The sequence below is a fragment of the Mastigoproctus giganteus genome, chromosome 6 (assembly GCF_048544385.1).
Source record: "Mastigoproctus giganteus isolate SK-2022 chromosome 6, ASM4854438v1, whole genome shotgun sequence".
Taxonomy (NCBI): domain Eukaryota; kingdom Metazoa; phylum Arthropoda; class Arachnida; order Uropygi; family Thelyphonidae; genus Mastigoproctus; species Mastigoproctus giganteus.
In genome coordinates, this window is record NC_143580.1 from 137779082 (window position 1) to 137802031 (window position 22950).

Consider the following 22950-nt stretch of genomic DNA (forward strand, 5'->3'; position numbering starts at 1 on the left):
ACATATGATATGCGTACATACAAATTTCTACAGAAGGAAATGAAAGGTCACCTTACCTTTTGTTTGTTTCTTTCTTTCTGACTAACTACTCTGGATATTTACAAATATCGAAACGAAGAAATAAACATATAAAAGACTCCAAATTTGGCGTCTTTTATTTGGTTATTTATTTTTTTATAAACTGACGTTATTAGACCGTTTCTGAGAGTACCATCTTCTTAAAATGTTTTTAAATAGATTCTGAAGGTCTGGTTAATAAAAAAAAAAAAACAAAAAAATCAAAGAAAACATTGTATATGATAGTGTAAAATGAAACTCACATAAATGATTATTCCTACAATTAATTGCACCTATATGGCGTCTCGTGATCTTAGTTACCTCATTCTTTGAGTTCACTTATTGAGTGAATCAATAAGTGAGCCAATCAATAGTGAATCAATCGATAAAATGTGAGCACTATAAACTTAGGCTGGATACATTTGAAATGAAAAAGCTTAAAAGGAGGTTCATCCATAATAAAGAATCAACATAAATAATAGATGCCCATTAATCCAGGTTTTTAATTGTAAAAGAAAAAAATATCATCTTTGTAAATGGCTGTGTTTGGTGTGTGTATTGGGCACCAAAACAACTGAAACTTTTGCATATCGTATCTATAATTCCATGTATCCTTCGGCCGGTTTGATGGTAGAAAAACCCTAGTATCCGGGAGAAAAAACCATGGTACCTTTTCCTGACAAACTCGAACACGTTCTCAAAAAAATCTTCATATCGATGACGAGATTCGAAATCGGAGATTTTTTCACCCGATGTGGGTAGAAGTGTGATCACAAACACAATGTTACTCCGCGAGCCCCTTTAAATTGCTTCGATCTCTTACATGCAATATGCTCATAAGGATGTTTCTCGTCCATTCTAATTAAATCAGGATTGGAATCGGTATCATTATTCGTGGTGTTGTTAAAACTGGAGGTGATTGGGATCCATCTTACCAAATTCTTACTACTTTTATTTTTGTTTTATTTATTTTTTGAATGGGGAATGATATTTATTTAGTAATGCTGTATGTCTGTTTTAAAAATATAAATATATATTTAAAAATTTTGCTGTTTTTGTTGTTCACTAAATGACTCAGACGTTGTTGTACAGAGGCGTAAAAAATTGAAACAACCCTTGAAATTAAAACTATGCTTAAAATTAAACTGTGAACAGATCGAACACACACATCAAGCTTTCTTGTTTAGTTTTATTTTATTTATTATTATTTTACAATAATTTGTTATTTTTAAGTTTAATTAAATTTATACGAACTTTAATTAGCCATCAACTAAAGTAGATAACGCTGCTTATCTATTTTACAAATATTTTGTTAATTTTAACTTTATATGAATTTTAATTAACCATCTAAAATAGATAACAAGCAGTGTTATCTATTGTAGTTGATTCATTAAATAAACTTCGCACTGTATTATTCTAATTATTATTTGCTTTTAGTATACATTGAATTTTTACTCCAGTCTTACATGCCTCATTAACGGTGAATTATTCGTATAAACCTCATCCAGTTCTGTCAGAAGTTCAGCAAAGATCCACTCTCTCCATCAACGTGAATACGATATCCGCATCTGGTGGATTCCCAGCCACATTGGAATTAGGGGAAATGATTCGGCTGACACCGCAGCCAACTCAGCAATTCCCACTAATACCTGCTGTCTGTGTTCCTTATAAAGACTACGCGGAAAGAATACACCAAAAGTTACACTCCAACTGCCAGGATTTATGGAATAGACGGACTACAAATAAATTCTTTCACATAAATCCTGTAACTGAACCGTGCAAGCAAATCTGCACAGAAATCGTAAAGCGAAGTTATTCTTACCACGACCCGTATAGGACTCAGTCATCTGACACATTTATATTTTTTATTATCTCTCTCTATACATTAAAAAGGTTTTCCTCCTAGTGATATTTATTCGAGCCAATCGGAGAAGACGGCAAGGCAATTGCGTCAGTACAAATGCAATTAATGATTGACAACTGCCTCCATAACGTTCACCAACTTAGTGCACATGCTTCACTGGCAAATATTTGATGTTCCATTGTAACTTTTTTTTTTTTTTTATATTAATGAATATTGTATGTTTCTAAATAGTTTTTAGTATTTTATAAATATTTTACATATTTGTATAGTTTGTCAATCAGTTAAATATTTTATCTTCTCTTTCGGATGCAACAAAATTCCTCATGCATTATGGAACCCAATGCAAAAGTTCTTTGGCTAAAATCTATTATTCGGGGTACCACTTGTCTCCGCGCAGTGGGGTGGCCGTAGAACAGAATGATTGTACGGTCGAGTTCTGTGATTGGGTGATTATTGTGACTGCTTTTTATTTATGATATTTTGGTGTTGTCGAGGAGAGGGAGTGATTGGCTTGGGTAGGATGTTTATTCCTCCCATCCCATTTTAAAACAGCGGCAGGTGGGGGGATAAACACCCTAGGCATGTCAACCTAGGAGGAAAGGGGACAGTACTAAACAGTGAGCGACACCTGCCAATCACTTCCTTCTTCCTGACTTTTAGTCGAAGTATGGTCTGATCTGAACTTTTATCAGGCACTTTTCCTAAGTGACCTATTTAAACGCAGGCAAATAATTACATAGTGATATTTATTCGACCTTGAGAATGCCACGTACTATAAATGCACATGTAAATAATTACATAGGTCATCTGCTGATTAGATATCGATCATTATGGCATAATGTTTGGGTTGGGGCGCCTTCGGTGGTTTCCGACAGCTGCGCCGCATACTCTGTGAAAGCAAGAAGTGTGTTGTTTTATGAAGTGTACTGTTGGGTTGGGTTGTCATCTGGCCTTTTGCTGCAGGGCCCCTGATGGCGCTCTACTTGGCTACCTCTGGGAGGTAGCCAGGCAGTACCAAATTCTCTGCCAGTGTCGCCTGAGCTTCCTGACAGATATCCACAAAAAAAAAAAAAAAAGAGAAAAAGGAAAATGAGGATATATATAGTTTGTGCGAGAAATGAGGGAGGGAGTTAGGATGAGCCTTGAGTACGACAGCGAAGGTATCCTCAGGTGAGACGGAGATGTCTCCATCAGACGAAATGGGAACCAGAAGTTACAGTGCAAGGGGAGCACTGCATAGATCGTCATTCGGCAGGTAGAGTGAAGTCCAGGTTATTTTCTTTGAGTCAAGTCTAAATGATGTTTATATTTTTAAATCCGGTGATGGTCCGATTGTTAAAAGTTTGTCCTAGACGTCCTGGGCGAAGCGGGTGAAACCAAAATAGGCTCCTTGTTTTCCAGCACTTGGTGCTGAAGGTCTTTTGGAAGATAGTGTATCCTTGTGAGAAGAGTGCATCTTATATCCTCGTAGATATCGATCAGTGCGTTTCAACAGTGTCTTTTACGTAAAAAATATTTGACTTACTCCCGCATACCTCTACGTATTACGTAGAAAAAAACCGTTTGCGGGGGTTGGCCAGCAAAGCCCCCTAATTATTATTAATATCTATTTATTGTTCTGCTCTAGAACCACCAACTGGACAGCAGTAAGCTGGGGGGGGGGGTGATTATTACATTCACAGGTTAAGGCAGGGACATGTGTCCGGGGTTACATGGCGCCACATATGTGCTTAACCTGAAAGGAACAGTATTTACAGAATTATTTAATTATATACTTGAAAATTGTGAAATACCATAGTATCCCAAACTAAGTAAGAGAATATTGGATCAAAAATGCTGGATAAAACGAGAAATATGTCCAAAATGTTATTTCCTTGGTTGAGGCAGTCCATATTTCCCTGTGAGTCATATCGGTAGATTTAAGTATGTGTCCACTAGCTTCTGGGGTCTGTAGCTCTATTGCTAACAGAATTTATCGAGGTCGATGGTTAGACTGTTTATCAAATCAACCATGTTTCCTGGGAACATGTGTCTCAGACCTCCTGAAGTTGCTGAAACTGATACTCAGCCTTGTGCCCACTTGACTTCTTCCGGCAATTCGGGAGTTTTTATAATATCATTGATATCAGGGTCGTCAAGTCGTCCAGTAACTAGTCTGGCCAGTGCAAAAAGGTTAGCTGCCACAATTCGTTGTTTCCGTGGTGAGATTGACGTAGAGTTGGGCCCTAGAAATAGTGTACTGGTTGCCAGTCCGCCATTTGAGCCATTTCAAGAGCCAATATTCCAGGCTGAGGAACTTGTTGAAGTGTGTTGTAGGGACCGATGACCAAATAGTTCCTGCATAAAGAGAATTGGGGTAGAGACATCGAAGGACTGAGGGCTGATGGCCCTACTATGTGTGAGTCCAGTTTTATCTTTAAGAGATATTTTAATATAGTTCCCAGATTCTAATGATACGCGTTTTACCCCTTTTTAACCGTCTGACTGTACTTTATCCTCTCAGTCAGATTTTATCCGATAATGATAAGGTGTCAGCTCTTTTTACTGTTTTACAACTAACTAATTTATGTACATATAAATAAAATAAAGAATACATTTTTAGAGTATATATTCCACTTTTTAAATATATATTCCTAACATTTTGACCAGGTAAACTCCTTTAAAGTTAACAGAATCTATTTTTAATTTGTCTTGGGACATAACACCCATTGCCACTAACGCGTCGGTAAAATCGTATACCGGCCCGTATACCTCAATTGAATGAATAACACTGTAGTGGCCTCTGTAGCCGAGTGGTCATTAGCGGGACTGCACTCTCACACACTCTTTTAGTAGACAGGGGGTCAAGTTCTTGACTACTGAATGCGGTCAATCGAATATGCACTGGACCAGCATGGCAGATTATGGTCCTTTCCCTCAACGAATTGTTGAAGAAGCTTCCATCTTGCAGTGGATTGATAATGGCTGCACTTTACCTTTTTTTACCTTTAACACTGTTACTATTGGCGAAATCATTAAAACTCGTTTGTCACTTCCACTCAAAAATTATCGAAAAGGAATCGATCATTCCAACGAGTATTGTTTTTAATTACGCAAATTACCAAATTTCTTTAGCTTTTTCCGTTGTAGAGATTTGATATTTCGAAAGTAACATCTTTTCAGTACCTGTAAGATTTTTTCAGCATGATGCTTTCCTTAGTGACGAAAATAAACAATAACTAGGGAAACATAAAAATATTTGTTTATTTCTTTAGTTTATCATAACTCTGGCTGTTCCGCATAAAGAGATGGCCATTTCAATGGCTACCATACTAAAGGGATTCCCCTGGGACGGAATAAACAAAAACAACCGTTGAACGGCAGCAAACAAGCCCTCTTTCTTAATGCTTTGCATGTTATCATTCAAGCCTTCTTCAGCAGATATCAAAGTTTCATATATGGAAAACTTCTTCCGATCACTTAGTGTTCTGAATATGACCTACTTCGAGGCCGTTATTATACTCTGAGTGATCACTGAATGATGACCACCTACCTAATACTTCGTAGGTCCTCCTTTTACCCTCAGTACAGCAGATATCCGACGTGCCATTGATTCAACAAGATGTCGGAAGCTTTCGGGAGGTAGAGCCAACCAAGCTGTATGTCATGCGGTCAGCAACGCAGGTATGGAGGTGGTTGGTCTTTCCATAGTGTCCAACAAGTGGTCTATGGGGAGTTCGGGGGCCAATCGATATGCTGGAAGTCAGAACTGTGTTCCTCAAGCCATTCCTACACAACAAGTGCCCGATGGCTCGGCTCATTGTCATCTTGGAAGACACCATCGCCATTCGGGAAAAAGTGTAACATAGCGGGGTGTACACAGTTAGCAAGCAGTTGACGATAGCGGAGACCACTGATACGTTGTTCTACATGCACCAGAGGTCCACGCTCCTGCAGTGAAACATGCCCTACACCACACAACAGCCTCCACCGGCCTGCAGTTTGATACTATGCATGATGGATCAAGAGCCTCATGATCTTGACGCCAAATCCGTACACGGGTTGGAGTAAATAACGTGACTCATCCGACCAGCACACCTTCAACGCCGATGAACCTTGGTTAGAAGAGGATGCCGTAGGGGTCGTCATACGTGCGACGAATGGTCATTCCAGATATTGTTCCTGGTTGGCCCATTTTGTATTGGATAGTCAACTGTTCAACAGTGCTGCGCCTGTACGAGTTGTCGAACCCAGCGCTCACCTCTAACATCAACCCTTTTCAGTTTTGCCTTCGGGTCGTCGTTTGACCATTTTGGCGCAAGTCCTAGTACACTTTAACTACGACGGCTTTCGATCACCCTAACAGTTCAGTCATTTGGAAAAATGGAGGCACCAGCTCGTCGAGCACCCACAATCTATCCTTTACCAAAGTCCGATAAATCCTTCCTTTTACCCATCATGCTCGGAATTTTACTACCTGTTGAACCACTGACACTTTATCTATGCTACGTAGGTGTACTAACTGCGCACTCTCGTACCTCACGTGGTCAGCGGGTCGCATTCAGTTTTCATAGGGGTGGTCATAATTCAGTGATCACTCAGTGTATATCAGCTCGCTAAGTATCATTTAAGTTTTTGTAAAAAGTGTAACCTTTTTTTTTTTTTTTTTTTTTTTTTTTTTTTCTGATAGGATACAGTATAAGCTTAAAACGTGGTGAAGAAGGAAGGGGGTGTTGATATTTGTCAGGAAAATTATGTTTTTGTTAAAAATTTTTTTTATGTAGGCAGTTGTGTTCAGCCCATTTTTAAATTTTGTATGTTCATGTTAGAGTGCGTTCTAGACAGTCCGGCAATATATACTAATCTGATTTGAGACATTCTATCAACTGACTTAAACTTTATTCAGAATTTACATTTGGCAATTCATTTCTGCTTTCATTAACATTCCTCTGGTTTCACACACTTTCCTGATTTGTGTCTCACAAATCCGTTATTGCAAAAACATCCCCGAGAGCATATCTTGACGCAAGGGCGTTGTACCGGTTGTTCACATGTCAGAGGGCATAGGGTGCCACATTCTAAATAGTGCTCATTTTCCGGACACTCTGAGAATGAAATAAAATTCAAACATAACTTTTAGAATAAAACAAATGAAAAATGTATTTACCTAATTTATAAAATAATTTTATTCCTTTTAAAAATTAGTATCAACTCTTAGAGAAGGCCTTATTGCATTACTTATTAATGAAAGCTAAATTCGTGTTCTGTTTTTGCTACAAGTAACCAGAATTAATAATAAATTTGCATTTAAGGTTTTATTATTATCGTATGTAATTTTCAAATTAATACTTTAGTAAAACCTTTCGAGTGTCTATAAACACTCAAAAGTTCTTTAGAGAACCAATTGTTATTTTTTATGGTGACGTTAAAGAGTTACCAGATATTTCTGGAATAGCAACTATAGGTTGAAAGTCAGGAATATTTGCTGATGTTAGAATGGAATATCATCAACAACCATTGATTCAAACTTGCTGTAACTTTGTTGGTGTCATTAATAAACAACCGAAACAGCATTTTATTCCAACTCCATAAAATTGAAGGCAGGTGGAGTTGTGAACATTATATTCTCCAAGGAAAATAAGTATTAGTAAGGCCAAATGATGCCAGAAAACGAACCCTGTGTATAAGCAGAAACTGAATAAATAGACAATCATCCAATTCAGCTTTAAACTTAACCAGACTCACTGCCTCACCACTATGAGATGCAACGAGGTGACTATTGTAGGTGACTCTGTTACCGTGTGGTCTGGGAAATTGGAAACATTAAAAAAAAATAGTGAAAGAGGACCAGGCATGTCTGCCAGAGAAAAATGGCGTTATAAATATTGTTGTACACATTGATTTTAATGATAGAAAGAGAAGGAAATGTGAAGATTTACTTAAGTACAGAGTGATGTTTTTCTCAACAAGTATACTCTTCATATATAAGAGATGAAGAGTCGTTTTCAATCAGTTCTGTCCTGGAAAGACCACAATGCTAATTGAGTAGATTTGTTTTCAGTATGATCTATCATTTTTAATAGGTCAAATTGCTTTTACAGGAATGGGAGTCATTTAAACAGAAAGATGTGCAAGAATATTTGCTGGTGCAATCTAAGGAAGCAATGTTTGGTCTTTTGGAAACTGTTAGCTTCGGAAGATGTCTGGAATTATAAAACCTGCTGGGGTACTCATGGGAGAAGGAAATACATCAGCTGTTATCACTTATCCGACAGAGTAGACGAGTAAATCAGAGTGTCTTATAAATGAGTCTTCGTCTTTCTAGTTATTGACCGGAACATACGGGCTAGTCATTTGCATAGTTGCAAAACATTTCTGGATTTACTGAATAATATACCAGTATATGAAAGAGTGCAGTACTTTTGATTTAAGTGAATTGTGACCGGGCGATCTTTCTAGAGCGACTGGTAGTGATTTTTAAGTTCCTACATTTTCCAAAACTGTTTGATAGAAGCTATTCTAAAAAAAAAAAAAAACCGTACGCACAAAAGATGTTTTATGTGTAAACATCTTTGACGACACCTAAATTTCGAACAGCTAGAACCGAAATCATGAATAATGAAATTTATGCTCACTCCCGCTGCTTACTCTACTGAATCAACGTTTGGAAGAGGTTAGGCCAATAGCCTAACTACCCATTTGATTGTAGCTATTTGTTGAATAGTATAAAGTTGAATAGTATATATTGTTACTGTCATGTTACTCTATCATGCTTTGTCGCAAATTACATATGCAATGCTACGAGATCTTCAAGAAACTACAGTATCCACGCATAATACGCTATCGAAACTGACTTAGCTCAGGATCTCAACAAGTATAAACTCGTGATGGTAACGCTGCACATTCCATTTCGCAATGAGGAAACAGATACTGTCACAGATGAAATATGTCAAGATCTACTATGACAATGAAAAGTTCATAGTAGAACGTAAGTTTTACCCCAGGGGCTCTCATCTGGTGAGTACGGGCTTGGCATACCCAGGGTGCTGAGCTGGATATCATCATTCTTTTCTTTCTTTGCGATTCCCTTTTCTCTCTCTCTCTCTCTCTTGGGGTAGTTCAGAATTTTGTTTTGGCTGGTGCAGCATAAGCCTCAGGCTTTCTTGCACCATACGGCTAATAATAATAATTATATGAATCGGACTTGGATATTCGCAAACCGATTGAAATATGTAAGCCGATGTGTCAAGACAACGACGACGGTAATGACCTGCATAGCCTTGCAACGCGACTGCGAGAAGAACCTTTTTTGAAACTTTTACAATCATCCAAAAAGCTAGACGAATGAGGATCTAAAGCTCGCCACGCTCAACTGACTCAGATCAATTGCAAAGAAAGGCGAAAACTTGATGACCAACGAGGACTTCTGCAACTTAATGGGAATGACCGATGACAAGCACAAGATTCTGATCATACATGCAATTTGGAATCTTATCTCCCAATCGCGAACCGATTGAAATATTCTTGACCGGTCCAGCTGGTTGCAGAAAAATGTTTGATTCGCCTCTTGAAGCGCATGTAATGTAGGAGTTACAACCTCTTCGGTAATACAGATGTTTACTGTAAAGCCTACATTACATGCGCTTCAACTGGTAAGCAGTGCTGTAGTCGTAAAATTAGCGGAAGGTATACTCTGAATGTTACGAAAAATAGAGAGTATACTGCTCATATTAATCGAATTCCATATACTCCATATTACAGTCTTTCAAAAACCAAAAGGTATACGCTATTCACCTTAAAAAAATCAAAAGGGTATACGTCGTATATCCTCTACTACCACCCTGCTGGTAAGGCTGTAACATATGTAATGATCTTGGATGCGCTCAGAGCTGTTTATGCCACCTCTGAGCACATCCAAGATCACTGCACTCAACATAACCATTTCTTTGGTTACCGAAAGGTTTCTGCCACGGGTGGGAATGGTTAGCCAAAAGCCACCTAAGTGGTATGCCCCGAATCATAAACGTTTTTCCGAAAACCAAAGGCAATGTTTTGGGCATTGGAAAGACGAGGCATAGACACCCCATACATTATGATTTTGGAGAAAATATATGAGACGCTACCTCCTTTATTAGAGTAGACAAAGACAGTAGGAAATTTAAAATTGAGAACGGAGATGAACAACGAGACATCTCCGAAGCTGTTTACTGCTGTCCTTGAGGAAGTTTTCAGAAGGTTGGTCTAGTCTCAGAAAAGAGTCATTATGAATGGAGACATTTACGATTAGCAGATGACATTGTGATCATAAGCCACGATCCCAAAAAAATAAAGAAAACCTTAATCAGTTACGCAGAGTTAGTAAGGATTTCGGATTAAGATGAATATGGCTAAAACAAAAAATTATGATGAACAAGTATGCCATAGAAAGGTATATAATCATTGAAGGAGCAGTAATTGAAAAGGTGAATTCATATACTTATCTGGGACAAGTAATTAGCTGTAATAATGATAAATGGCTGGAAGTCAAGAGAAGAATAAATTTTGGATGGATAGCATTCAAGAAATACAGTCACATACTGAGGAACAATATCCCAGTTTGTCTGCAATATACTCCCCACCACGATTTATGGAAGTAAAACTTGGGCACTCACCAAAAGAATGGAAGAGAAGCGGAGAACTACACAGCGAAGAATAGAACGAATTATATTGGGAATCAGACTTTTGGATAAGAAGAGAAACACATGGATTAGGCAGCAAATTCAAGTAAAGGATTCTTATCAAAACTAAAGAACTAAAATGGTCCTTGACAGGACACATAGCTCGAAGACATGATGACAGATGGACTAAGAAAATAACAGAATGGTACCAAAGAGGAGCTAAAAGAAAACCTGGGAGACAACGGAGATGGGCAGATGAAATTATTTTACATTTCGGATAAATTGGGATATTGCTCCACAGTATGTGACTATATTTCCTGAATGCTATCCATCCAAAATTTATTCTTCTCTTGACTTACAGCCATTTTGCAAGGTTGTGATCCATCTTCCCTACTGCTGGCATCAATACCACATCAGAATACACACAACAGAATTTGTTGGAAATGATTTTACACTTTCGAAGCATGAAGGTGAAAACATAAATGTGGTTCACCAGATCTTTGTGAAATAGTTTTTCATTAAATAGTTAAAAGTATGAAATGACACGAATAGAGGAACATTCAAAAAAGTTTTGAGAAAATACATAGATATAAAGATATAAAGAAAAATAATTTTGTTCATGTAGTTCGTCTGAACGTTAGTGCCATTACGTCTCATCATGTTCGTATAATCGGGCCAACCACAAAAACTAAACGTGCCAAGGAAAACGGATTTGGAATCGGAATTTATGATGAAAATCACTTGTTGACCTATGTTACCAGAACTCACTCTTAACGTATTAATAATCCTCAGTGTTGTTCTCCACTTAATCGATCATAGATGTGCGTAATAAGTGGAAATAATTTGAAGACACATACAGCGTAATATGTTATTTACTGTTATTTTACAAATATTTTCCCTTTTTATAACTCTAATGAACCTGTTGGGAAGCAGCATTATCTCTTTCGTGTTAATTAACTAAATATTCTTTAATACATACCGGTTTAGCTGAGAGCTTTTTAACAATTACTATCTTAGATTATCATGGAACTTTTTCACTCTCTTGAAAAAATGGGTAAAAAAAACTAACAGAAATATTACTTACTGGGAGTTGGTGTCTGCGCTTGATAGCAAGCAAATAACACAGCAAGGAAAACTAGTAGGAAAATGGTCTTCATGATTGCAGCGCTTTGTGAATCAGCTGTATAATGGTACTATTTATGTTTGATATAAAGGGAAATTTGCTTTTCTCTTGTAAAAACAAAGGGGGAAAAAAGAATAGCAGCTGTATTTTAAGGAACGTCATTGAACACGCCACAATTTATCTTCAAATTTTATGAAACGGTGTGTTCCCCGATTTCCAGGTGCACATCATCTGCCATGAGTCAGATACAGATGCACCCTTGATCCCCTCCCCTTGGGTCCTTTTTGTGGGACCTGCTGATTTGTATATTGAAGCCGACGAATCTTCCTTATATATTCGTAGGAAAACATTACTTTTGATGTATGCCGCAAAACTCCGCAGTCTTCCCTCTCACACTAGTTGGGGGATGCTTGTACAATACCGAATGGGAGTCATTTTACGAGAGGAAACCAAATGAAAACCGTCCTGCTGTACTTAGGCTTAAAGAACTGATTCAAACATGGAATATAGAAATCGGTAATATATTTCAGGACACGACACCACCAGATCCACCATAGACAAATGTCCTTGTAATTTACGACGACTATTTCCAACAGTGGGGAAAGAACATCTTGTCTCATATCGCACAGTTACATGAAAGTCACTCGGCTTCTAATTCACAGGCCTGTAACGTCTAAACAGACGGATCAAAAACTGAGACCCAAGTAGGTGCTGCGGCAATCTTCCCGTCATTCACTACTTCTGTCGCATTACCTGTAGAATCCGATATCTTCACTGCTGAGCTTTATGCTATGAACATTCGCACATGAGGAATTATTAAGGTTGGAAAATGGCAGAAGGTTATCAAATTGCAGCAGGATACTTAATGATTTTGTAATAAGTGAAAGCAAAGTGGAGGAGAAATTGTTGAAGTTAAACATAAGAAAAGCACCTGGGGTGGATGAGATCTATCCAGTTATATTAAAGGAGGCGGCATAGCAACTAAGCAAACCCTTAGCCATAATTATGAGAGCATCCTTGGACTCAGGGGAGATTCCCACGGACTGGAGAAGTGCAAATGTATCTCCAATTCACAAAGGGGGATCGAAGGGTGACACGAGTAATTACAGACCAGTTAGTTTAACTTCTGTTCCGGGTAAAATAATGGAGTCACTGGTTAAAGATGCATTGCACGATCATCTAGACAAGACTACAGCAATAATTCAGACACAGCATGGGTTTGTTAAGGGAAAGTCTTGTTTGACAAATTTTATAGGATATTATGATGTGGTTACAAAGGAACTGGATGCAAAAAATAATTTTGATATCATATATTTAAATTTCAGGAAAGCTTTTGACATTGTTGCGCATGGAAGACTATTGTACAAATTGGAGCAGAATGGTATTAAGGGTAAGTTGCTACAATGGATAAAAGGATGGTTAAGTGGGAGAAGACAGAGGGTGGTAATCAATAGGTGCTGCTCTTCGTGGACTAATGTTATTAGTGGAGTCCCACAGGGTTCGCTGTTGGGTCCACTGTTGTTTTGTATATTTATCAATGATATTGATGAAGGTATATCAGGCTTAATGTCGAAGTTTGCAGATGATACAAAGGTTGGCAGGGTTGTTAACGACAGTAATGGCAGTGTGCTACTGCAACAGGATCTAGATAATTTGGGCAGATGGGCTAAGAAGTGGCAACTGAAGTTTAACCTTGACAAATGCAAAGTACTGCATATGGGTAGAAGTAACCCCAGAGAAACGTACCAACTGTGTGGTACTACACTTAAGGTAGTAGAAAATGAAAAAGACCTGGGAGTAATTGTGTTCTGAGCAATGCAGACAGGCTGCCAGGGCAGGTCATGGGGTTCTGTCAATGATATATAGGAATTTTGCTAGCAGGGAGAAGGAGGTGATTGTCCCTCTGTATAAGGCAATGGTCAGGCCACGCCTTGAGTACTGCGTACAGGTCTGGAGGCCTCATTTTAGGAAGGATGTAGATTTACTTGAGCGTGTACAGAGAAGGACAACAAGATTGGTGAGGGGAATGAAGGGATCCTCTTATCAAGAGAGGCTTAAGTTCTGCAAATTGCAGTGGCTGGAGACTAGGCACCTGCGAGGTGTGATCTGATTGAGGTGTATAAGGCCTTGAATGGGTTGAGCACGCTGAATTCTGGGATCCTTCCACTTGTTCAGATTACGAACCTAAGGGGGCATAAATTCAAATTAAGAAAAGACAGTTGTAGAATAGATGTGCGGAAATTTGCCTTTAGCCAGCGGGTGGTTAATTGCTGGAACAAACTTCCATCTGTCGTTGTGAAAGTTGATAGGTTGAATAAATTTAAGGAGGAACTGGACAGGCAATTGGAGGGAATGGTGTGGATTTTTTTTTTTTTTTTTTTGGCTGATGCTGCATAAGCTCATACACTTGCTTTCTTGCAGCACATGCCACTACTACTACATGACTCTGGATCACATTACTGAACTTCTAATTACGCCTGTTTTAGTATACACTGACTCTCTCAGTGCTGTCTCTGCCATAAATAGTAATACCAACTCCTCTCACCCTGTAATGAAACAAATCCATTCTAAATTACTTGCCTGTAATGAGTCAAACCAAATTGTAACATACTGCTGAATTCCAAAACATTGTGGAATAACAGGAAATGAAAAGCAGATCTTGCAGCGAAACAACCAGATACTACTCTTTTGCAGACTTTTAAAACTCCATATACCGATTTTAAACATTATCCGTAAAGCCTGTTACATTAGCTGGTCACTAATCTGGAGAGGTTATCCAGAAAACAAACTAGACCAAACAAAACCAGAACCAAAGCTGTGGCTCTCCAGCTTCCGGGAAAGCAGACGAGAAGATACAATTTTAGGAAAGCTAGTGATTGGGCATAGTCATCTCACTCACCTGCATCTATTAACTAATTACAGCGAGAAAAAAAACCAGGTGCTTTCATGTTTTTTTCTGCAAAGCAAGCTCTTTTTCATAGTAATAAAAAAACAATTCCTAATACTGGGCGTTGTTGAATATGTGTTGCCATTGTCTAATTTTCTGAAACGTTTTGGCTAGATGATTTAGCCTTAGTCTTCTTTGGTAAAACGCAGCTGAAGGACTATCAGCCTCCCTAAATTTTAGCTGTATTTTACGCTCCTTTTCTTTCTCTTCTTCCAATAGTATACCGTCATTAACAACTAGTACTTCTTCTGTTACCCTTTCATCCCCGCACCGTGGTTCAATTCTTTTTTCTTTTAAGAGATCTTTCACTATTTCTACGTTGTTCGTTTCTTTCCTTAATTTTTGTACGATAAAATGATTTTGCACTTTGCTTAATTTTCGCCGACGTTTTCCACTCATTTCCACCTTGCTCTACTATCTTTTTAAGAGCTGTTGCAAAGTCCCAGTCCTCTCTCTCTCCAGAACTGCTGGGTTGAGCTTCCAATAGCTTTTTCCCAGATTAACGTTCGTAAATAATTCTCCCTTCCACATTACCGCGATCTGGAAGTTTTCGACCTCGATTAATTCTCACATGCATCTTTGTTATCTTATCCTTCAACTGTCGCGTTGCATAAGTGCGATCTATTCTAGTTCCTATATTATTAGCTATTCTGGTGGCCGCTCGTTACCCCCGATTTTTTTTTTTTTACCTCTAGAAGTCTACCAACTCCCATTTAGTACAAACTTTGATTAATTCACCAACTCTCTGTACAGGAGTTGGTTAATGATGCGGGTTACCCCCATCCAGAATTTTGTCCATGCGGTAAGGAACGCAGTTCCATTCCCCGCCATTACAACCCACTGCTCCCTCAAATAGTTTTCAGTCCCTGAAACAGTTTTCCTTTCTGAAGTGGAATTTCGACTATAGACACTGATTAGATTAATTGTACGTCCCCATAACTCCAATCCACTGCCACAACACCGCCTTCAGTCCACCAGTCATATAGTCCCTAGAAATGGAGGAACCACTACTATTTCCCCACCCCTGCTAATCGATTCTTCCTAAACCCTGGCCATTCCTCGTATTCTTTCCTGTGAACCTTAACAACCTTACCAAATTTGTTAAAAAAAACAAAACTCTCGACAGGGCAATTAGACATTTCTACGGGAAATCTGTTAATAGTAACCACTTTGCGTATGTTACCAATTTGCGCAGGTTTGATTATGACATTTCTAATAGAAAACCCTTTCAAAACCTTTTCTCTTAGCTCTACTGTTTTCAAGATCAACTCGTATTTCTGCCTCGGTAAGGGACTTAATCGTTTTATCTCGTGAACCGAAACAACCTGAGTCACTCCCTGCATTATCTCTCTAATTGGACAAACCTCTGTAGTCTGAAACTCCACTGTCCTTTCTCGAAAAAGAGAGCTGTGCCATAATCAGTCTCTGTTCCTTAAGGAAAATGAATAAATACAAATCTCGTTTCGTGTCCGACAACAGCAAAATGAAAAAAGAAAAATACTTAACTTAGCAGAAATAAATTTCAAAGAAATGTACAACAAAGAAAAAATAATCACTTACTAACCCTCTAAAAGAGGTTCCCCAGAAGGGGAGGGGGGGTTACCTCTGCTGTAAGGACCGCTGCTTACTTCTTGATACGATCGGACACTTTCCTCAATCTTCAGAACGAGTAGAACACATCTGAACGAAACAAATCACAAACTAGCCTCTCACAGCGCCGTTTCGAAGCTAATTTGTACATGTGCCGGATAATAACTCTACTATCCACTTGTCCCTGTTACACTTAGAAAAACAAAAAATTCGAGGAAGCAGAAAAGAAACGGTGTAGAAGAATGAAAGGGACTAATTCCTTCAACTCGTCATTCAAAAACTCTAACTCCTCGAATAGGCAACACTTCCCCAGTGGAGAAGACTGTTGTTACCTATCCTCGGAAACTCGGTGATTATCAAGCTCCCGCTTGTGATGGCATATGGCTAAGGGATAAAACAATCCTCTTCCATGCTTACTGCCCCTCTTAGATTTGAGAAAGAAGAAAGATAAAAATGGGGGGTAGTAGAGGAAAGAAAGAAAACCCGCCGTCAGAAACAGAAAGGGCCAGTTTTCACTATCTAGTCACACTTGAACTTATTACAATGCTCTTACAACCCAATAGGACCAATCTTGCTCAGAAACTCTCCGTGGGGAGCCCAGTCAATGTGACTGCCTGCTAGCAGGCAGCCGCCTGGAGCTGGCTTGCCCTACATAAGTTCTCCACGTCTTTCACTCTTCCATCTTTTCACAAGACTTTATTTAAAAAAAAGCTACCCCATTCTCGGGAGAGAGACCATTTGCCAGGAACCAGCTTGATCCCTATACCCTTTAGATTAAGCTAGTTAGATTATTGCCTCCTAATCCCTAACTTAGACTACATTTTCTACCTAAGCTGCACATAAATCTTAATAACTCCTAACCGACACAGTGGTGTTTTGGAAATCCCTGTTCCTCCACTTGTAATAGCTCTAACACCACAAATCTTCTAATTGCAGCCCGAATGAATTGAATAGCTTATTCATATACATCCATACATGTTCCTTCTGTTTTTTTTTCTAATTTTTCCATGCTTGGTATTTCCCTTCGTTGATTAGGAACATCAGAATGTGTGTGTGTGGCTCTAGAGACCGCGCCGGAAACTGCAAAAATAGCAGCTGATCCCTTGTTAATCGCTTTACTTTCGTAATTTTATGAACCCTGTCCCAGTTACTTTGAACAGCAGGACAAGAAAAAGACGCATGTTCTACTGTTTCCCGCTCTTTACAATATTGACACTCTATTTGAGTATCTTCGGAACTTAGCTTTATTTAACTCTACCGGCAAATGCCCGTAAATCACCCTCCCAGCTAAGTCGCTTCTTGTCCCATACCCCATGTGTTTATGAAGATTGCTAAACATCTGGATTACAACTAAACTGTGCCGTGCTTGGGGATTCTGTACTGGTGGTATCTATAAATCAAATAATTTCCAGTATATTTCTGAAACTGTTTTCTTCCCACATCCAAACCTTCTACCGATAGTTGCTGAAGATATTTGATAACCAGATTATAAAAGGGTGGTATTGATTCTGCTGTAGGGCCTGTATGCTCAACTCCTAGCAACTTAGTAAACCTCTCCATGTGGTATTTTACTAAGGTGGAAGCTACATACGTGTCCCACAGGGCCGATCGAATGTGCTCTTTTACATACTCCCACCTATGCGGCATTAAGGCGAGTTTCGTGGAGTAGGATCAGGAACAGGGAAGTACAATTTATGGATGCCGTGTCTATATTTTCTGTCACAAGGAAACTTAAGGTCAGCATCCAAAGACTGGGGATATGAAAGTAGCAGAAATGGCAGAAACCTATCGGATAGGTGGAGACGGCTGAGATGTGGGCACAGAGTTGGCGTCGCTCTGAGGGAAGCTTGGATGAGGGACTCTCCAAGAGCACAGGTCCCGGAATGATGGTGCCGAAACCTTGCCAGTGGTCATTTTCACAGTTGTGGTAAGGCATTTCATCCTAATCAGCGTGGGAAGCCTGTCAATTTTTATCAAACTGGCCATTTCAGTTGTCCTTAACTGTGGAGAAAGTTTGTTTGTTTATGGCCCATTTTAAGTACTAAAACTCAATAGAAAAGAGTGGTCGAATTGTGCTAGGGCAGCAGATACCCATACCACTGCAGTGAGTATAGAAGCGGTGGATATACTGTGGTTTTTATATATCTTCTGTAGTCGTTACTTCATTAATATAATGCAAATGCTGTTTGGCCATCCATCTGAGTCGAGCTGCCTAGGTGAGCAGCTTTTCCATATGGTTACCAAAACGGAGTCTACGATCAAAAACAACCCCGAGATAGGTATGTTTATTGACGATGAGAATAGGAGAATTACAGTGTTGGCTGAATATAAGAAGGCATTTTCTTTAATGAGAATATCATAAATTCAAACTTTTCTGGATTTATTTTTAATCTGAATTGGTTAAGGTAGTTTGAAAATTCCAGGAGTATATTGTTAATTATTATTATTATTATTAGCCATATGGTGCAAGGAAGCCTGAGGCTTATGCTGCACTAGGCAAAAAAAAAAAAAAAAAAAAAAAAAATTTCCCTATTACCCTGAGAGAGAGAGAGAGAGAGAGAGAGAGAGAGAGAGAGAGAGAGAGAGAGAGAGAGAGAGAGAGAGAGAGAGAGAGAGAGAGAGAGAAGAAAGGAATCACCAAGAAAGAGAAGAATGATGATATCCAGCTCAGGACCCTGGGTGTGCCAAGCCCATATTCACCAGATGTGAGCCCTTGGGGTAATTGATGCTGTTATCACGAGAAGATCATCACGTGGAGGAATTAGTGTGAAGAGTTTCATATCATCAGCATAACATAAAGAATCATGCCTGGACTCAATGAGCGGAGAGATAAGCGCTGTAGGTAAGAGCCCAGATAAGACACCACCCTGTGGCACGCCTGAGAGACACATCACTCTTATGTTTGGCCGTGGACAGTAAGCCGGATTCTTCTTTTTGAAGGAGTGAAGTGAGGAACTGTAGAGTTTCTCCCTTGATTTGATAATGGTCTGAAAGTAGCTTCAGCATTACCCAAAAAAATAAGAATTAAGCAAGGGTTAACAAACGTGTAGCATAATAGATGGCAAGGCCATGGGAATAGCAAAATAATATCGACAAATCTGAGTTTAAAAGCTTCTGTTTTATTGACTGCTTATGGCTTTGGTAGAAAGTTGGATTTGTTAGAGAAGAAGTGCAATTATGGACAGGTCAAAGACTGATTTCAATCTTGCATTAGAAAGCGATATATCTTCAAGGTTAACGTCATTTCTGTTTCGTCTGTGCTTCTAATTTATTTAATGTGTTCTGTGAATGTGTAACCAGTTATGTCACTTACATGTAATATACTTGGTGTTAGACTGCATTTTATTTTTACTGTCTGGCTGAATTGACGATACTTTTATTGATCTGCTTATTTCAGTACCCTTGAGAAAGTACTTACTCGCCCAAGGCGAGTAAGTACTCTCTCGCGCTAAAAGTGTAATCTCTTGGGAAGGATTGAACAAAATCAACTGTTGAATGGCAGTAAACTAGCTGTTCTTTCTAACTGTATTTTACTTTACCACTCAGGCCTTCTTCAGCAGATATCAGAGTTTTTTTTGTTTTTTATATGGAAAACATCTTTTGGTGCTTTCAGTGTTCTGAATGTGACCCACTCTGAGGCTATTATTCTTCTTCTTCTCTTTAACTAGCATTTAAGTTGTAGTCTATATCGTCTTTCCAGCATTTAGTATAATCTTAATATCTGGGAAAGAAGTGGGTGTTGATTTTTGTCAGAAAACATGTTTTTGTTTAAATTTTGCTATGTAGGAAGTTGTGTTGGGCTCAGTTTTACGTTTTTTATGTGCTTACTAGATTGCTGTAGCCAAACGTACATTCTAAATTCAGTTGAGACAATCTGCCATCTAATTTAAACTTTATTCACAATTTACATTTCGCATTTCATTTCTTTTTTTTCTTCGTTAACATTCTGATGTTTTTACACACTTTCCGTCTGAGTGTCTCACCAACCCCTTCTTGCAGAAACATCCCACAACGCATTGGAGCGTGCATATGCGCACTTCCTCCGTGTAGTTTTCACACGTATCTGGGCATGCTGTACCACATGAGTGGAACTCCTCATTATCTGGACACTCTGCGAATGAAATAAAATGCAAACATTATTTATTAGAATTAAAAAATGGAAATATATATATGTTTTTAATTTATGAAAGAGTTTTGTTCTTTACAGATCTCTCAGTATCAACCTTTGAGAAGGCATTTTTGAGTTACTTATTAATCAAAACTAAGTTGTATTTCACTTTTTGTTTTTTTATAAGTAAGCCAGAATGAATAATAAATTTACATTCACCGCTTTATTTTGACAATTATTTTTGTATTTAAATTATTTTTCAATTATATACATATAATTGGAAATTCAAATATATACATTTGAATATGATAGTACAATGTGTACAGAAAGAACGTAAGTTTTATGTCAGAGTTAGCCTAGAGTAGAAGCTAATACACCCTCGTGTATTATGTCCATAAATTGTGTGTGTTCTCTAAGCAGTTTGCCTGTTTTTCAAGACGCATAAACCCAGTATTTTGGGAGAAAACACCTTGCTATTTTCGCCTGAAGACAAAAATTCCTACCGTTGTCAGGATTCGAAAGATCTTTCCCACCTGGGAAGGGCGGTTATTATAACCACTGTGCTACCAGAAAGGACAGACAGTTTGACGTGACATAAACATTGCGAAAACAAATGAGAAAGGCCAAACAACTGTAATGAGTTTAACGAAGAATTATTTGTCAAAGAGATTAGGTGAGTAAATCAGATTGTCTTATAATGGAGAACTTCAGCTTTCTAGGTATTGACTAGAGTACGTGGGCCTGTCATTTGAGTAGCAAGACTTTTCAGGTTTTGTATATGAAGCAGTACTGTTGATCTCATTACCAGCAGTGAATTCTCATGTATTAAGAATATCTAGATGAAGAAATCATTAGGTGGCAGTGACCATAGTATATGGATGTGGGATCTATTTGAAGGTATAACTACTGTCTAGGGTTAAAGCGAAGGGACTTTACTTACGGAAAGGCGACTACAGTAACTTTTCCACTAAATAGTGTTTAAAAACAGTTTTCAAACTCTATTTAGTGGAACCAACTGCCGAACTCTAAATGGGAAGCATTCGATGAAGTAATCGTGGAAACTAGTACGCTCTTTATACCATCTAAGAGTATTGTTCCAGTTTTAGATCTAAAAGGATGTCAGATGAACTGATAGTACTCGTGGTAGAGAAGAAGAAAAAAAGCATGGGTTGCAGGTAAATTATCAGGTGATACAGAAGCCTATGGTAGATATATAAACTAGGCTGCTAAATCACTAACAGGATTAGTCGAGCTAAGACAGATAATAAAAAGAAGTCTTAGGCTAAGAATAAACGAAATGTATTCATCCTTTTGTGAATATATTATTCCAGAAGGATATTGCAGAACTGATTCTAGGAACGTGACAGTGAATTTGGCCTACTGCAGCAGTTGCCCCAGTTACCAAATTCCAGTCCTATTGAGCGCATTTTGTCAACATAAATCAACATCCCAGTGGAAAGCTTTCAACACTGCATTGAGTCCATGCTACGATAAATCCAGACTGTTCTGAGAATTATAGAGGGATCTACTCACTATTAGGTAGCTGTACCTATGAGGTGCCCACTCAATGTTTAGTTCGTACTATACTGTATGTATTAAATATACAGTTCGTTTGTGTTTTATTTCTATTTTTAATTTTAAGTTAAGTTCTAATAAAAGTTAAGAATTATATGCGGATGGTTTATTTCCTGTGTATGCGTAATTATCGTTATTATGTTCTCTTAAAATGAAAAATCAAACCACAGGAGTGGGGAACTCTCCTCTTGGCACTGCAACTTAACCGTATTCAGTGTCGCCACGTTTTCATCACAATCTGATATGATAGAGCCAAAATCATAGATCTTTCAGGCACTTGTAGTTATCTGTATTACCAGTGTTAGTCATTGCGAGTAGAGAAAAGTTGAAGTTCCCATGCATAACAAACTGTTTCTGGGAGGTAACTTCCTGTTAAAACATCGACTTGGAAAAGAATGCTGCGTTCTGTATCACTTTATGAAGCCATCAACGATTTGTTAGTACTGATTGCTGAGAAATTTTATAGATTAGATGGAAGAGACGACTGTTGTCAATGAATAAATGAATATTAATATTTTAATAAATACCTACATGATAAACAATAATGGCATCATTTGTACTCACTAAGATATAAAACGAATTGTTAAGTCTTGGTCTGAATTCTACCTATTGCCACCTCCTCATATATATACTGTACATATTTGCAATTACTACAGGAATTTATGGCTTGAAGTAGAGAGGAGAGTTTACATATGTTACTTACCGTGTGCCTGGCATGAAGCAACCAATACAGCAATGGCAACGAATACGACAATGACCTTCATGGTGATCCACTGAATTAGGCGGAAAGTGATGTCCTTTAAAATGTGACACTTTATATACGTTTAGTGGATGGCTGATATCTGATCATAATCAGCATTTTGATATCTACTCACGTTCAAGGTCTAAGAACAGTTGTTGGTTAGTCACCCGTAAATTCAGTGGAAAGAACACTTGACCTCACATCCTTTTGTGTCCCACGGTGTGCGATAGAAACTGTTAAACGTGTGAAATAAAACACCTTCATTCGGTTATTAAAAAAAACTAAGAAAATATTTGTAACATCTGGAT

General features: G+C 38.3%; 1 protein-coding gene across 1 annotated transcript in view; it reads right to left on the reverse strand.

Moving 5' to 3' along the window:
- The window catches only part of LOC150084610 (chymotrypsin inhibitor-like), a 31131-nt gene extending 8454 nt beyond the window's left edge, over window positions 1-22677 (reverse strand). Inside the window, exon 1 of the mRNA XM_090375348.1 lies at window positions 22604-22677. Coding sequence (XP_090231474.1) covers window positions 22604-22664 — 61 coding nt within the window. The 5' untranslated portion in view covers window positions 22665-22677. The remainder of the gene's footprint in view (window positions 1-22603) is intronic.
- Between the last annotated feature and the right edge of the window lie 273 nt (window positions 22678-22950).